Here is a 17,190-nt window from a genome sequence, read left to right on the forward strand (position 1 = left end):
CTCTTACACTGATCCCTGCTTGCATAAAACTTCCTCCAGTTTTAATCTGGTTCATCCAGTAAGGAAGCACTATGGTGGATCCTATCAGTTTTTGAACTGATTAGGAAAACGTTAAGGAAATTCTTCATAACTGTGATATATTTTGATTCATTTATCATCTGTAATTAATATATATTCTTACATGAAATTATATGGGTGAAGTTATTGGGATAAGCCAGAGCTAAAGTGCCAGAGACCACAGCTACAGGAATCTCTTGATGGTACAGCCCAAAAAAACACTGACTAATTCAGGCCTTGACCAAAGTAAAACTTATGACCTATTAGTTATATGTTACGTCCTTTAAAAAATAAAATATTAACTAGAATAATAAAATCTTGCATTTTAGATTTTGCAGTTTCTTTGTAAGCCTGATTATCTTCTAGAGCAGAGTCATTATTTTGGCTGGTATAGGAACCAGGACACAAGCAAAACAATCCAGCCAATGAAGCTGGGTGTCAGCATCTGAGAATTTGTGTAGTGTCTGTATTTCAGAAGTATTTTCTCGTGTCTTCTGTTGTACCTCACTGGGTGGTTTGGAAACACTAGGTCTGACTGCATGTGCAGGAAGACTCATTACAAATGCTGAAAATTTTTTCATATGCTTTTTCTGTACAACTAATGGTGTATTTTGATTTCTTTTCAGGGGGCAATATACCTTTTTATCTGTAAATTTTTGTTCATTTTCTTTTTCTGAGCATTATTCAGATGCATAATCTATTAACAATTTTGAGATCATGTAATCATTTGGCCTTAACTTGAAAGGAGTTTATCATGGCATGTTAAAGACATTTTAGAAGTTTAAAAAAGACTTGAATTGGTAAAGTCAATTTCATTCAGACTGGCTCACTTTTACAGACTCTAATTATCAGTTTGGAATTTGTAATTTGTAATATTGCCTGCATTTCAGATGGGTGAGAATTAGCACTGTACTGAGGGAGCCTAGACAATAGAACATTGGTTGTGTCACAGAAACTTATTAAATGCAGTGCCACTTCAACAGACAAATTCCTGCAAACAGGTGCTCGCTCTGAATTAATTTTTACACTCTCCCACTCTCCTACACTCTGGGGACTTTTAAGAGTTCGTATTGACAGGCACAGCACACTGCTAATTCCATTCACCGGCTTTTAAAATTTCAATATGTTTCAACAGGAGAACCTATTAGATTTTTTTTAAAGTGTAACTATCATCAGGGCATCCTAAAACTAAAAATGGTTATTTCTCTCACTGGGATTTCAAACCAGTCATCTAGCCAGAAGTGTGGTGTTTTTATGAATGAAATTCATTTTACAAGCTTCCCATACAGATTATTTTTTTTAATGTTTTTGTATGTTGAACAGCCAGTTACCAGGAAGGATTTTCTTTAAGTGTCCTGGTAACTGGAGAGGCCTGGGTGAGAAGTGATGTGCCTGAGCAGAAAGCACAAATAGATTTTTATTTAACTGAACTAGAGGAGTAAGAGTGATAGGGGAGTTTTTCACCCATGGAACATGGATCAGAATCTATTGCCTTTGCTAAAAAGCTGAAGGCCAGCGTGACAGAAATTACACTTTATATATAATAATAACCAGATTAGAATAACCAGAGATTACATTTATTAGTTAATCCCAGTCTTTGACAGTAGACCAGTAAGTCTTTGAGCATGTAAACAGTTTGATTTTGTTTTTAGTCTGGGAGGGCTTGGTTGCATAAAATTGCAAAGTAGCTGCACTTCTTTACCAATTTCCTGAATATTAGTATTCTGTACTTTATTATAGGGCCTGCAGTTCTCTTTGTGCGTGTTCAGCTGAGGCATGTAAGGCTGTATTGTACTTACAGAATGTATCTGGGCCTTAATTAATTTTTCTTCAGTGTGTGATAAATTATTCGTAGTAACAAATTAATATCAGATTTAATTGTCATTGAAGTTTATTGTAGGTGGAAACTGCACTCAACAGCCATGGCAGGATAAGTGGAAGAACTTTGCAAACAGCTGTTAGTGTCCTAGTCATGCTAATAATGTCATTGTTCTCTTATTTATCTGTTCAGTATTGCAGTAGCAAAGTATCGGTGTTGATGAGCAGACCAATGAAAACCTGCCCAGATAGCAGCATACTATGTCCATTTACAATTTTTACAAAGCCTTTAGAAGCTGAATTTAGATTCATAGGATGGTTTGGGTTGGAGGGAGCCTTAAAGGCCATCCAGTTCCAGCTGCCCTGCCATGGACAGGGACACCTTCCTCTAGACCAAGTTGCTCAAAGCCTTGTCCATACATTTGCAGGAATGGGGAATCTACAGCAACCTGTTCCAGTGCCTCCCCACCCACAAAGGGAAGAATTTCTTCTAACCTCTGGTGTGATTCATCCCACAGTTCTGAGCATCCTGCCAGCGCTGCTGCCTGTTACTTGACCTTCAAACAAAGTTGTGTTTGTTTTGCCCAGCACGACGTTCCTTTCTGTTGTGCTCTAAGAGACAGTTCTCATCACACTCAGCTGGCACTCAGTGGCTGTTCCAAGGGTTCCATTTTCAAAGAACCCATTTATGGGTGTGCAAAGAGACATGGGAGCAGACACCGTGCCAGTAAGCACGGGCTTGGTGTTGGTTTCTTGGGATTCCTCGTGCTCTGTGGTTTCTAGCTCTCCTTTTCATTGAGGTCTCTCATCAAAAAGAGCTTTGTGACTTCTACAGTGGGAGTGCACGTTCTTTTTATGACCCATGGCCAATAGAGAAGGTTATATTCTCAAGGACAGAAATGACATTGACTAGCTAGTGTAGCTTTCTCTGGAGTTTGTGTGTGCTGGAGAAGGCTCACTCCTGCATGCTCCATCTGTTTACTCTGTTTGGTGAGACAGCTTCAGGCCACAAATCCACATGCACTCGTTTGCTGGGAGAAGTCAATCCTGTTGCCACTCTCTGTCTCGAGGGATTCAGACTTTAAGGACTGGAAGCAGCCACAGCTACAATGGGGTCTCTTCAGTGAATTTAGGAGCTGTTAGTTTTGGAGATCAGAGGAGGAAGGTAGGTAGGTTTCTGCAAAACTGATTTTCCTATCTTAGGGACATAGCATACATTATAACAGCTTTGTTAATAAGGATTGACTTTTAAAATCCCATTATTTTCCTCTGTCTTTGCTGAACACTGAGATTGCTTTTTTGTTTGTGATACTCTTTGTGAACACTTAGGCTTTCTTAGGTAAGTAAAATCTCAGGCTTACTTAGGTAAGTAAAATCTTACCTTTAAAAGTCTCAAGAATTACACTAATAAATGCTTCTGTGCAAGCCTGTTATGGGTAATGATATGTCTATTATTTATTTTCAATCACCCATGCAAATTTGAATTTAGACAAGTAGTTTCAGAGGTATAGCATCCCTCTCTTTCACTTCACTGTGTAGAATATCAGTTACTTGATTGTGAGCTGTGTTTACTTCAAACTCTTCTCTTCCTTATGTTGTAGCTTAGCACTGACAGGAAATTAGGGCATTCTAACACATCCTAATTGTACTGCCTCTTGTTAAGAAAACTAACTGTCCACTTTTGTGCTAGCATTATTTATTCAATTTATCTCTGCCAGACTTCTGTGGTCACATACGTAATAGATTATAAGTTTACTCAGGTTTCACAGATCTTAGAGGATTCTTGCACTTTAGTCCCTCTGACCCATCAAATCAGCCTTCTCTAGCTTTTTGTTCTGTACCCATGTAATGAAAGTTTGAGCTTAAAATACATTGACTATTGGTATATCAAAATTTCTATCCAAATTTTGGTCTCTGCAAAAACTTGTTTGACTCATAAGAATTCTGGGGAAAGGAAGAGGGAGTTTTGTGCATCTAATAAAAAAATACTTAATCTGGTGGTTTGATACATTCTGCTGTGTAGGCACGTGAAAACTCAGCAGTGTCAGCTGCATTTTCTAAATTTCTCAAGGTATTTTTGCGAACATTTGGAGAAACACAGGTGTAGTGTTCAACAATTGCTATTCCCAAACAAGGATACCTCTCTTAAACTTCAGGTAACTCACTGAAAGGTAGTGATTACCAGGTAGACACTGTCTTCAGTTATCTCTGCCTGTGAAGAAATGCAGTTATCTGGGAGGAAACAGGTAAGATTGTGCCCATTGTACATTTATTTTTTTTCTTTAAAAGCATAACACAACCACAAATACCAAACTGACATTGATTACACTGAGCTGTAAGGTGAGACTTGTCTGTCCTTTTTTTTTTTTTCTTTATATTGATTTCAGCCATTATTTTTTTAGTTTAAATTGGTGATGCTTTTGGAGAAGGAACTTCTCTAAAAGGTTCTAGGGGAAAAAACCCAACACTTCACCACGAAGCATCTTAGTTTAATAGGCTTTACGTTCAGAGATGTGAATTCAAAACATAAAATAAAGGTATGTTTCAAAGAAGGAAGCTCACTACTCAAGGTTCAGTTTTGACTATGCTTTCCTTTAAAGTCATCTTGCATGAGTGGCTGGCAAGATGTAGAAATACTAAGTTATTAACACTCATATTTTAAAATGTGTGACAGGTGCTTTTCCAGCATCAGCGCTCTACGCACGGAAGGACTTGCTTCAGAGACCTGTGCACGTTGCTACTAAAACTTTCCAAGGCCTGAGGATATTTGTGAATGATGAGCTCCATGAACTCCTGATAGGGCTGAAGACAGCTGAGAAGTTTCTGAGGCCTGGAGGTCGCCTCGTAGCCCTGTCCTTTCATTCCCTGGAAGATCGTATAATCAAACGTTTCCTTCATGGCATTGACATGACAGAAAAGTACAACCTTGGCTCAAAGCAGAAGATAAGACAGGCTCTGAAAAATGCCTCCAAAGGAGAAGACACACAAGGATCTCCCTGTGGAAAATCCAACTCAAAGTGGATTTCTATACAGAAAAAAGTTCTCACACCCCAGGCCAAGGATATTCAAACAAACCCAAGAGGAAGGTCGGCCAAGCTAAGAGCTGCTATTAAACTCTAAACCAAAACATATGATTGTATCATTTCCTTCCATTCTACTTGCCAGAATGCTGACTGGACAGATACTGTCAAACTGAAAAAATAAAATGAAGGCTGTTAGAAAACGTTGCTTTCTTACCTTTGTGCTTCTTTTTGGTTAGGAAGTAGTACAGAGCATGAAAATGCAAGCTAAATGCATGTAAGTGGGTGGCACTAATTATACAATACACTAATTATATTTTTTTAAAAGAGTATCAAACACCAAGTTTATAAAAATTGCAGGTTTGATGTGTTTGTAGTATTCCCTTTAGATTAATTTCAAAATCCTGGCATTGACAGTCTAAATTCAGTAGCTAATTGAGACATATTTTTGTGGGGGTGGATTTCACACACCTAATTCGGATGTCTGGTTTAGTCTAGAGTAAGTTTAAACTAACCTAAGAGTTCTTGCTATATCTGTCTCTCTATCCCAGCTGATTTGTGGCATGAATGCCTATGGGACAAGAGCTAATTCTTAAACCAAGTGACATCAGCATGCCATGTTCTGTCCAGGAATTTGTAAGTGGACTCTTAGCTTTTTTAAAACAAGTATTTATGTCTGAGTGATCACCTGGCTGTTTAATGATTAATAATTGTGAATAATACATGTATTCTGTGGTAAAAAGGGGTTCTTAAAAAACCACTGGTGGCACTTGGACACTTCAGTGAAGCAGTCAGATTTGTATTTGACCATCTGAATTTCTTCCTGCAATCACAACTTCTGTGCACAGATCCACCACAACTTGTAGGTGTCGATGGAATTATAATTAGCCCATCAAAAAAGCTGTGTTGTGGGTCTCATGAAGTATTCTCCTTTGCTGGTGATTGTTTATTAAGAGGTAAGTATTAATTTATTTTAATTAAATAATTAAATAAATATTAATTATTCTTTAATAATTATTATAATTATTATTTTAATTATTATTTGATAACTATTTAATACTTATAATTATTATAGTTATTTTTATTAATATTATTAAAGAGTAATTAAATAATTATTTTAATTTTTAATTACATAGTTAATTTAATTTAAGTATTAAATTATTTTAATTTAGTGGACAGGTTAAGAGCCCACTCTTAACTAGCTTTTTGTTTGGTTGCTATACTTTGTTGTAGAACATTTAATATAAGTTCTTGTTTAGTTACTATCAAATTTAGTTTTGGGTTGATATTTTATCTTAAAAGACCACTGGTTTTCTAGTTTTATTTGCTACAAATGAATGGAAAATAGTACGAGTTTCAACTTCTTTGACCTCTGACTCATCTCTTCAGGACCTCTGACTCATCTCTCTTTTTTCTTCAGGAAAAAAAGTCTTAATTGAGTTAATCAAATTGGTACCAGCATTTCATTTGTGATGTCTGAAACTTGGTTGGTAGAATAAAAAAACATGCAATTTCTGACTCAGCTAAATGACTACTAGACTGGCTTCTGAGCAAGTGACTGGATCATCCTGAACTGGACTTTCATCCAGCATCCTCTCTGTGTTGATGTAAATGATTACTTCCTGGTAGTTTTGGGGTCATACAGTTGATATTTAGGTTCACTGTCTAATATACAGTGTAGTCAAACAGCTGGATATTGTTTAATTCCTTGGTAAAGGTAAGTCATACAATGTGTTCTTAGGTACAGGTGATAACATCTATCACTAATCTGAAATAAGTTAAATTATGATGGGCATTTCATTCTTTTCTGAAATTTCAATATTTTTCCACTAGCTTCATTATACATGCTGCTTAAATAAAACATTCCACTTCAAATAATATTGCTTACTCTTGTCATGTCTCAGCTGTTGTAGAGACAACAGACTGTACCCTAAATAGACTCTCTTTTTTTTTGGTGCAAACATTAAATATAAATAGCTAAGGTTATTTTTAGCTGAGATTTCATACTGAAATGTATTTCAGTTGTAGATCTGAAAAATTGTGCCTCCAGCATAGGCTCAGAAGAGTTGTAGTGCCATGCTGTGCCTTGTTCAGGACACACTTCAGGGAAGGACCATCCAGTCATTACAGCAGAATTGGTACCTCAGAAATTATCTGAAAGCACTAAAATTCCTTGTGCTTAAAAGTGTTTAAAATCCACACTTCTCACACCTAAATTCAAAGGCACAGTTTCTTAGGATAACTGAACTACTGCATACAGGGTTGTTTAAATACACTCCCTCATTTAGGAAAAGAGGCTTTTATTTGCCTTTAGGTTGGAGTTGCACAGCCAGGACAATATATAATTTGTTGATTTTTTTTTTTCCCCCCTTTAGAAGGGTCTAGGGTTTCTGCCGTCTCAGCATCTCCTCACTTTCAGCTTTAAACCTGACATATGGAGAGTCCTAGAATTTTAACCTCTGCTTGCCTGAAGAAAACACCTCCTGGTGTCCCAGAAACACCTCTGGATATGTTTGCTTAAAGCCTTCTTGTACCTGTAAGCATTTCTCTTAATTTCATTAAAAAATGGGCACTTTTTGCACAGATATGCAGCGATAGAAAAAAGGGAAATGGTTTTAGTTAAAAGATGTCACTAAAGAGGAGTTAACTAAAAGAGGAGAGATTCAAACTGGGTGTTAGAAAGGAGTTCTTTACTCGGAAGGTGGTGAGGCTCTAGAACAGGCTGCCCAGGGGAGCTGTGGCTGTGCCACCCCTGCAGGTGTCCAGGGCCAGGCTGGGTGGGGCTCTGAGCAGCCTGGGACAGTGGAAGGTGTCCCTGCCATGGCAGGGGACAGGGAATGGATGGTCCTGAAGGTCCCTTCCAACCCACGCCGCTCTGAGGTTGTGGGACTTGGTGAGCCACGTTAAATGATGTGAAGGGTGTTGGGCACTGGTCTTGCTAGCCGAGCACAAGTCTGCAGAGCACACCTGAAGTCTTTCCAACGTGGTGTGTGTGACGTGTCACTGAAATTAACTGCTGTTTTGCCACAGCTGAAAATTCTATTTAAGGAGGAGACGGCGTCCGGTGGCAAACGTCTCGCTGCAAACCAAGGCTTGCTGTCAAGGTACCAGGGACCACTTTTAAACTTTCCACTGAGCCTAAGCAACGCACATTTTAATACAGCCAAACGCAAGGTCACCTGTCTGTCAGGAAAGAAAAAACATTGTGTGCTGTGTTTTCAGGGAACATGACAAGGATGTGGTCCTGTACACAGCGGGAAGGGTAGACACATCCAGTAGAGGCAATCATTCTGGAGAACATCCTATGGTAGTTCTGGTGCCATGCAATATGTGCAGGCAGAGCACGTTGCTGAAGAGTGTATTTTTTCATGTTACTACTTTACAAGAGTGGGAAAAAATGAAAAAGGATAAAACCCAGCTGTAATTATTTGTATGCATTGCAAACATGCTTTCTATTGAATTTACTAGACAATGGGATTTAATTAGTTAATCCAAATTATTGTAGAAGTTGGTATGCTGTCAGAAGTACCTGCCTGGTAAAAAAATTTGCATAGAATAATTATTTGAAAAGTAGACACACTTATCCTGTGGCTACAATATTTATGATAAAAAAATCTGTACATTTAAAACGTAATTTAACAGTATAAACACAATTGTCTGCATTTATAGCCAGTGAGGGCCTACTGACAATTATTGCTTCCTGAAGAGAAAGAATCAGTTTCATAATGCATGTAATATTAATATAAGGAATTAATATCTCTTCAGTTTTGGTTGTTTGGGGGTTTTTTTTAGCTTTCACAGTTGAGTATTTTATCAGTAGTCTTTTACAGTCACATCTGCCAAGATTGCCACTTGACTTGAACAAAATCCCAGTCTGAAACGTGAGTTTCTGTGAAGATGTGTGGAGGTATTTGAGAGATGGAAGGACAGGGGTACAAATGGGGTGCAAATGGGAAAATGCTGACATCAGTGGACACTCTTGGCTCTTCCAGCAGCAAGTGTTGTGTCAGATGTTTTGCATTCTGCTTTCCAGAGTAGCATTTCTGTGATTATTAATGATTCATATAATTGCTCCAAGATTACTTTCTGCACAGGGGAAGCATGGTGTTAATTGGAGAGCTGGTGCTCCTGAGCAGTGTCACAGCAGCGAGGAGAGCTGTGCCCTCAGGAAAGGTGATGGGCAGGGGAGGGAGCGTGCCAGTAAGACACAGACTGTTGGTGATTTGATTAATTTAAATTTTAAAATAACTTAGTTGCTTTAAGTAATCAGTCGTGACTCACTGGTTTTAGTATCACTCTGCAAAAGTGCTGGTGAAAAATGAGACAAATTTGAATAAACAGAGAAGTAATGAACTCATAAGTCAGTTTTTTGCTGTCCATCTTGCTTAACATCTTTAGCAACAGTAAGAAAGGGGCTCAGGCCTGGTTTCCTTGTGCTCTTCTCAAGAAAGAGCCCTTCAGCAGGTGTAGTACCATTTACAGCAGGATTTGGAAGAGCCGTCAGTGGAGGATAGGAGTCAGTCTTTATATCCATACATTTACTTTTTTGTAAAGCACCTGCTTAAAGCTTATCCGTGAGTTAAAATAACATGAAATTAAGTTTATAAGTCTTTCAGAAATATAATCAAATGCAGAGGCCATTTTACACTAGAGTTATACTGCAATTAAAGCAGGATTTTGTGGATTAATTAAGACTTCATTGCTGCAAGTAAATCTTACAAATAATTTAAATGAATGTAGAACAGCTTTTTCCCTTCACCCAGACCCTGCAGAAGATAAAATAGAAAAATATGTTGCATTTTAAAGATACAGGCAGTAAAGCTGAAAAGTCTTTAAAACATTTCTTGATGAAGTTGAAATCCAATTTTAACAAAATTTCACATATGCAGTTTTGTTACTCGTTCTGTTCACTGCTGGGTTTGGCCTCCTTGGGGAGGAACAGCAGCAGTGGCAGAGCTCAGTGCCTGCACGTGGATGCTGAGCACGGTTTCTCATGCACAAAGAGCTGATAGTGGGGAGGTAAATATGTTTCTAAGTATGATCTCTCTGGTTTTTCCTCTGTCTCCTCTGCAGTTAGGATTGTGTTTACCTTTCTGGATCCTCTTTAAGCTGATTTCAGGTGAATGAGAGGGAAGGGCTTTTCTGTTTTTTGGTGAACTGTAAAACCTGTCCTTAGAAGTTGATTAAAAGTAATACTGTATAATACTTTTCTGCTTGACATATTTCACTGATGGCATGCCATGTGTGTTTCAGTATTGCTATTACATCACTAAATCAGGAGAAGGGGCAAATATCTGTTCATGGGAAATCAAAGCTAAAAAAACAGAGCAAGCCGTCAGCTGTCTAAATTTCTTACTGGCATAGCTATATTTATAAAAACTAAAAATTTCTTCATTGTGCCTTGATCTTCAGGCAAATCTTATTCTTCCTGTTGCTTTTACAAGTTTAATTTGATTGGCTGTAATGGTGAAAAACAAGCCGGAGGGGTTTTTTTAAATTTGTTTCTATGGTTGCAAGTTTAAACTTGACAGCTTGTGTATAGATGTCTTTTTAAAGGAGAAAACTGGAGATACAGCACCCTCTGTCTGTCCTGGGAGTACCTCTGGTGTCTTTGGAGAGCACCTGCAAATGATCACAGGAAGAGCATCTTTATTGCCAGCAGGAAGGTGAAGGAAGAAAACGTGGGGATAACTTGCTTTACAGGTCAGCAGTTGCTTTAAGTTCCCATAGCTGGAATTTTAAAAGAACAGAGGTCATGTTCTTAGCTGAAAATACTTCAGTGGAGATGCCTAATTCAAAATGCAGAAAAACAAACTCGTGCAGTTTCTGAAAATTTATAATTGGATTATTATTAGAATGAAACATGTATGTATAAAAGTTCTGTCTATTCTTTAGTGCCCATACAATTTTTGCGGACATAACAGTGGCAAATACACTTCGTGGTTTTGACCATTCTTTTAAAAAAAGACGCCTAAACTGTGAAACACTAGTGAATATGACAGAAACTGGAATGAAAATAAATGACACTATATAAATCACATCTTAAAATTTATACATGCTGGAATACCTAAATAAAAACTTAGGTTTTAGGTACTCTGTTGTCATCTCTTCAGTTCCAGTCTGTGGATGTGATTCTGGCAAAGACAATATAGAAAATACAGTCTGTGTGGTTTCTGTTTGTACTGAAGGTACACTAGAGCTCGGAGTAGGTTTCTGCTAGACTTACAATGTTGTTAGAACTTTATATTAGCTGTAATTATACTAATGATATTAACATAGCATCAACAAGGTCATAGCACAAGTTAGTAACTGTAAAAAAAAAATCTGAAGCATCATGATAACTTGTACACTAAAATGTGTGGAGGCTTAGTAATCACTTAGTCATCAACAATTCAGGCTAGGAAAGCTTCTTTTTTAATTTGAGCATTATTTTAAACTCATCCCTCCACATGTTTCTTGTAAATTAATTTTTTTTTTAATCAAGTAGTTTCACACGGGAGAACATCTCTTGTAGACGTTGCTAAGAACTGAAATAAGAGGTACTGACAGTCTTGGCTGATGTGAAAATGGAGATATCGTGAAGCTGTGTTGCAATGCAGTGCAGGAGTCACATTCTCAGGAGAAATGACACATGCATGCCTGTTAATGCCTGCACAGCCTGCAAGCCTGGTCCTGCAGCTGTGCCTCCAGCCTTGCTCTGCAATCATGGAGTGGTGGAGGTTGGAAAAGGCCTTTCAGCATCCCAGCCCAGCCCATCCCTAAAGCACGTCCCCCGGTGCCACAGCAGGCGTGACATGGCTCCAAATCCCTGCAGGGATGGTGACCCAGGCACTGCTTTGGGCAGCCTGCTCCAGTGCTGACAACATGCATGCCTTGTTTCTAGAGTGGCCCAAATGGAAACTGAAATTTGGTAAGCAGTGAGAGCTGGCAGAGCAGGGGTTAAGGTCAGTAGGCTGATCATGGGCTTCTTTGGAAGCAGAAAGGACTTGAAACTCTGCAAAACGAGGTGCACTGAGGATGGGGCAGTGCAGGCTGACTGCCAGCACTTGTGTGCTAGTGACTAAATGTGATGATGCTGAATTTAACCAGTTCTCGGTGTGGAGGCAGGTTCACTGGTGGATACTATACTGCATTCCAGGGTGGCTTAGTGGGTTTTAGAAAACTAAAGTTAGGAAAATTATAACTAAAAATTCCTTGGAATTGAAGCTTGTGTATTTCTTTTTAACTGCCTCTCTTTGGGAGGGCAGGAGGATGACGGAAAAATTATTTGAGACAAAAGGGTATTTAGTCTCTAGTGCTGGTGCACCTATTACAGATACAAGAAGTTTCCACTGCTTTAAAAAATATGAGCTCTGTGCCTAAACAGCGCACATCCTGTAGTTCTCACTGCTACTCAGGCTGTTACAAGCTAACAGGTGATGTGAAATTACAAAGCAGAAGATTAATTAAATGGGCTTGGCAAATGCCCTGCCATGTGTTTGTGCTGCACTTTGTAAAGCAAAGGTGATTAAGGGGTGGCTGGGCATTTGTCACACCAGCCTTTCCACCAGGACCCTGCCCGTGTTTCATGTCTGTGTCTGGAGTAAACACAGCAGCACTGGGCTGCAGCCTGCACAGCTGGGCAGAGCACTGCTGGAGCCACCAGTGTGATGACTGACTGACTGACTGACTGACTGGGAGATTAAAATCTCAGCCTCCCCCTAGTGTGCCAGTATCTTACTTTTTGGAGCACTGACTTGAGGCTTTATGAATAAATCTCTAGTTATTTGGGAAAGAGCATATCACAGGCTCAGTGTAGAGGGTATTTTCTGGTTGCTGTTTGGACTTGGTAACTTTTGCTCCTCCAGGCAAGCTGGCTATTGTTCTTTTAAAATTAAGTGAAACAGCAGCAGCAGTCAGCATTTGTCTCTGAGACAAAAATAATTAATGAATCTAATTGCGGTGACCATTAGATCCAGTTGTATACCAAAGGGAGCACAGCCCTCCATAAATACCACATTTCCCAATAGTTCAGTAATTCAGGAGCATATTTAAAATACTCTTTCACAGTTTATACACTCCCATAGTTACAGTTGGCAAATATTTTACTTGACCTAGTCAAGTTTTAGCTGCTTTCAAGATTCTGTTTCATTTGAGTACTCTCTGTACAGAAAAAAAATGTTACAAAGTGGTTGGGTTTCCAGAGAAAGGGCAATTCATTCTTTATTTCAAATACAGTCTTGAGCAAAGAGAACTTTGCATTTCTTTGTTTAGTGTTTGGGGGTTTTTGTTTGGTTTTTTTGTTTGTTTGTTTGGGGGCTTCGTTTATTTTCTAATTTTGATGAGGAAATAAAGCTGTAAGAATTTCTGCCGTAGTTTCTCCTTTGAAATAATTCATTATTTGTATTAGGGATGCAGAATTAATGTTGTCTGCTAAACAGAACTAATGACTATGTTCCCCTTACACAGGGTGCCACCTGTGGCATTACTCCCAGGCACCCCCTGTAGCCTCCAGAATATCAGGCATTCCTCAGCAGGCATTCAGTTTGTTCCTCTTCATTTAGTAGTGAGGCTGTGCAGTAACTGTGCTGAGCCTGGGTTTTCTTTTCTCTAAGCAGAACCCTCACCTGTAATTCTGCTTATTCTTGCACGTAAAGTTATGAGGTGTTGCTGTGTTCAAGTCACTGTGTCAGACTCAGTGCTGACAATGCTCATTACCTCTGTTGTTAATGGTGCTCCAGGTTTTCCCATGGGCATGAAAATATCAATTTTCCTGAAACACTAAAGCTGAATTCCAGCCTTCATGGCAGCAGAGAAAACAATGCAAATGGAAGCTCTTTATCCTTCCCAGAACTATGTATGACAGTAAAGTATAATCCTTCTGTATTTCCCTTTTCCATTTTCTCTCTTTCCCTCCTTTTAAGTTTTACTTTACTCCTTTCCACCCTCCATCCCCTCTCGCTTCCCTCAGGATAGCCATGTCATTTTTGGCCCCTTGCTTCTGATTTTCAGGAACTGCAGCTCTTTCCATCCTCCCCTGCCCTCTGTTTGCCACTCCAGAAGGTGTATGAAGGTGTATGCAAAGGTTGGAACTGGAGGAAAAAAGGCTCTTGCTACGTCCTGCTTATGTGTGATTTATCAGCTAATCAGGTCAACATCAACACACTAATTTTTGCTCTCTGAAGAATAAAGGCCTCTCTTAACCATGAACCTTTACAAATGCATCCTCGAAAGTATTTCTTACACTTTATATCCTGTGAGGAATTTTGAAAGAATTCGAGGCGGGACCTCTGAGTTTTTTAGATTATGGAATTTATTTTTCTTATCTTCTACACAGGCAGGAAGGGTGAGTTGGGCTCACATCTTCACTGCATGGCTCAGAAGGCCACAAGACCTTTTAAGGATTTATTGACCAACAAAACACTGCCAACTGAGGATATTTATGTTTTTGACCCCATCCTTAAATATTTCGTCTTATGGACCCATGCTGCAGTGCAAGCTTTCTTAGCCAGTCCTGTTATGACACACAAACTACAGTGCTGCATTCTAAACTCCTTGTTTACCTCTGGAACTACTTTTGTTTTTTCTATATTTTAAACTCTGAAACTGTAAACTTTCCTTTACTCAGCTTGACGTGTCTCTGCTTTAAGCTATAAATCCACATTCTCACTTCTAGCACCTCGGTTTGGGAGCCTTTCCCAAGGTCCCAGATCAAATCCTGGGTTTAATTCTAAGCTTTGGCTCACAGGCCCAAAGTCCTGAGAGTTCCCTGGGTTTCAGATTCCACCAATATCCCAGTAAGGCTCTTGTTGAATTTAAATGACTGCATGAAAATGTTTATAAATCCAGCTTTGTAATCACAGTTTTTGCCAATGAGCAATTTCCTTAGCCTCGAATGCCAGGTCAGTCCTTTTCCAGAGGAGGTTGCTGAGTGACAGGAGGCACTTTGCCAGAACCAGACTGACCTTGGGGACAGCTCTGGGGGAGCTGGAGATTTGGGGTCCACAGTTTACCAGCCCCTCATCGTGTCCCTCAAGCAATCCCGGTGACAAAGCAGGAAGATGTCTGGGTGTGGCTGGCTCTGGCTGTCAGCTGCAGCCTGCAGGGACTGCTCAGTGGTGCTGAGGGCTGGAGGATGCCTCTGGCAGTACTGGTGTAACAGGTGATTGTGCAGTTTAAAGTTGCCTCGGGTGGCCATAAAGACTGAGCGGTTGTTGTTGGATAAGGAGGATCATTTCATCATTCTCAGAAAGAGTAATGCACACGGCTTTTCCTGGGCAGGGTAAATTGGAGGGCTCTGTCTTCTGCAGTGGAGAGAAGTGTTTCATTTGAAAGATGGTTCTTTGGGAATACCTCTTCCAGTGATTAAAGTCGAGATATAATTCAAATTGCCTGAGTCATGCTTCCATATTTTCCCCAAATTATGCCACGCTGGTGGGCAGTTAGCAATTATATGGGATCTGTCCCTGTGTTAAATCCAGCAGCTTGAAATGCTCTAAGGCTTTAAAGCGTTGTTGGGGGAAAAGTTGAGAAATGTTAGCAGGTGTGTGACTGCTATCCAGTTGGCTTTAATAATTAGTATTATTAGCTCCACTTGCATTCACTGCAGCCACTGCTTCCTTTCCAAAGTCCAAGGAGAGGGGAGCTGCAGCCCACTGCATGCCCTGACAACTTTTCATGGCAGAAAGGGGCAATGGCACAAAAATAACATTTTCCTTATTGCAGCAAAATGCAGAGGTAAAGTTTAGGCAGGCCAGAAGGGTCTTGAGATGCCTGAAAGTGACACAAAAAGCTGTGATTTCACTTAAAATAATGATCTTAAATCCACACAGTCTGTAATTACTCGATGTGAATTTGTTTTAATAACTCATTTAGTAAAAACTGTGCAGATGAATGTTACTCCTGGAAATGAAAGCAATTTAGTTAAAGCAGAGCTATTAATCCTTGTTCAACACAAATTTATTAGCTTGGCAGAGCCTATGTTGCAGTTGGGGCAAAGAAACCATTTCTCTCTCACAACATTTTTTCCTGAACAGGCTAACCTGTCTGGAGCAGCCTGGGTTTCCAGCAGTGATGTTCTCCTTCCTAGCTCATCAGCTGACTTGCAGGTATGTCAGACTGCCATTAAATAGCAATTCATGCTTTATCTTCACCTGCTTTCTTTGCAAAGCCTGCAATTGTCTCTTTATAGCAATCAGAGCAGCTATCCTTCCATTTAGAATGATTTAAAGTAGTATGTGATGAGCAGCACACCACCTTTAAATAAATCAGGAGGAGGCTGACAGGCACAGTTTTGGCAAATGCAATAGTTTGGGCTTTGGTCCAGTAGTGGGTTGGCTTGGTCCAAGAAGGCTGAAGACTGTTAGAACCCTGTAGTCTTTCATGTGAAATGGCCATGGAGCCCCTCTCCAGCAGCATCTCAACAACCATTTCTCATCTCTCCCGAGTTTAAATCTGCTGGGGGATCGGTGATCTGTGACAGATGTCTGTAAATAGAAAACCCTATTGAGCTAGGGTTCATTTTATGCAGAGATCAGCTGGCAAAGATGTCTGTTCTCCCCCATACTGAATGTAAAACATTGCTTTTTCTATCCAGAGAGAGAAAAGATGAAAGTTAAGGGGGTTTTGGAGCATTTTTGAATAGCAGAGGTTAATAGGCTGGGCGTGTGTGCTTTCCTTATTACCCTTGCTTCTTTCCTCTCATCTGCACTCATCAATAAATAAATAAGTTAATTAAAAAGCTGTTTCTAAGGGACAAAGTACAGATCCTTAAGATGTATCAAAGTCTCAGTAAAAAAATTAACCACTGGCCTGGAGAAATCCACCCAGAGTTATGGATGGATGAAAGCCCTCAGCTGTGCTGGTTTTTATTGTCACAATGAGCTGCACAAGTTGCAATAATAAATGAAGGGTATATCTCTGCACCAGTGGGCCCATGGCAAGGCCCCTCATGCAGAAAACATGAGATGAAAATCCTGTTTCAAAAATATCCATATATATTTTTTTTTTCATACATATATACTTAATAATAATCCAAAGATTTTGGAAATGTTCCAGATCACCAGGATGTGTAGGGAAAAATATTCAGAATCTAATTCAATGCCCATGGGAGATTCTATCTGATGCTCAACCAGCAGTTTATGAAATGTGTGTCTGCATGCAGAAATGAGCACATTATTTAATATTTTAACACATTATTTAATGTGTTTTGCCAGGTTTTATTTTTATGGCCTCTCTTTTCTGCACTGCAGGCTGCCTGTGCCTGTTTTGCTCACCCAGGAATCCTCTCCTTCTCCTTGTCCATCAGGACCTTTGC

General features: G+C 39.5%; 1 protein-coding gene across 3 annotated transcripts in view; it reads left to right on the forward strand.

Annotated features, from left to right (window-relative positions):
* The window catches only part of METTL15 (methyltransferase like 15), a 72,929-nt gene extending 67,828 nt beyond the window's left edge, over positions 1–5,101 (forward strand). For all 3 annotated transcript variants that reach the window (XM_053945284.1, XM_053945282.1, XM_053945283.1), the window contains one exon: positions 4,550–5,101. In XM_053945284.1, the coding sequence (XP_053801259.1) occupies positions 4,550–4,995 (446 nt within the window). In that variant the 3' untranslated portion in view covers positions 4,996–5,101. The remainder of the gene's footprint in view (positions 1–4,549) is intronic.
* The last annotated feature ends 12,089 nt before the right edge of the window (positions 5,102–17,190 follow it).

The sequence above is a fragment of the Vidua chalybeata genome, chromosome 6 (genome assembly GCF_026979565.1).
Source record: "Vidua chalybeata isolate OUT-0048 chromosome 6, bVidCha1 merged haplotype, whole genome shotgun sequence".
In the NCBI taxonomy this organism is placed as follows: domain Eukaryota; kingdom Metazoa; phylum Chordata; class Aves; order Passeriformes; family Viduidae; genus Vidua; species Vidua chalybeata.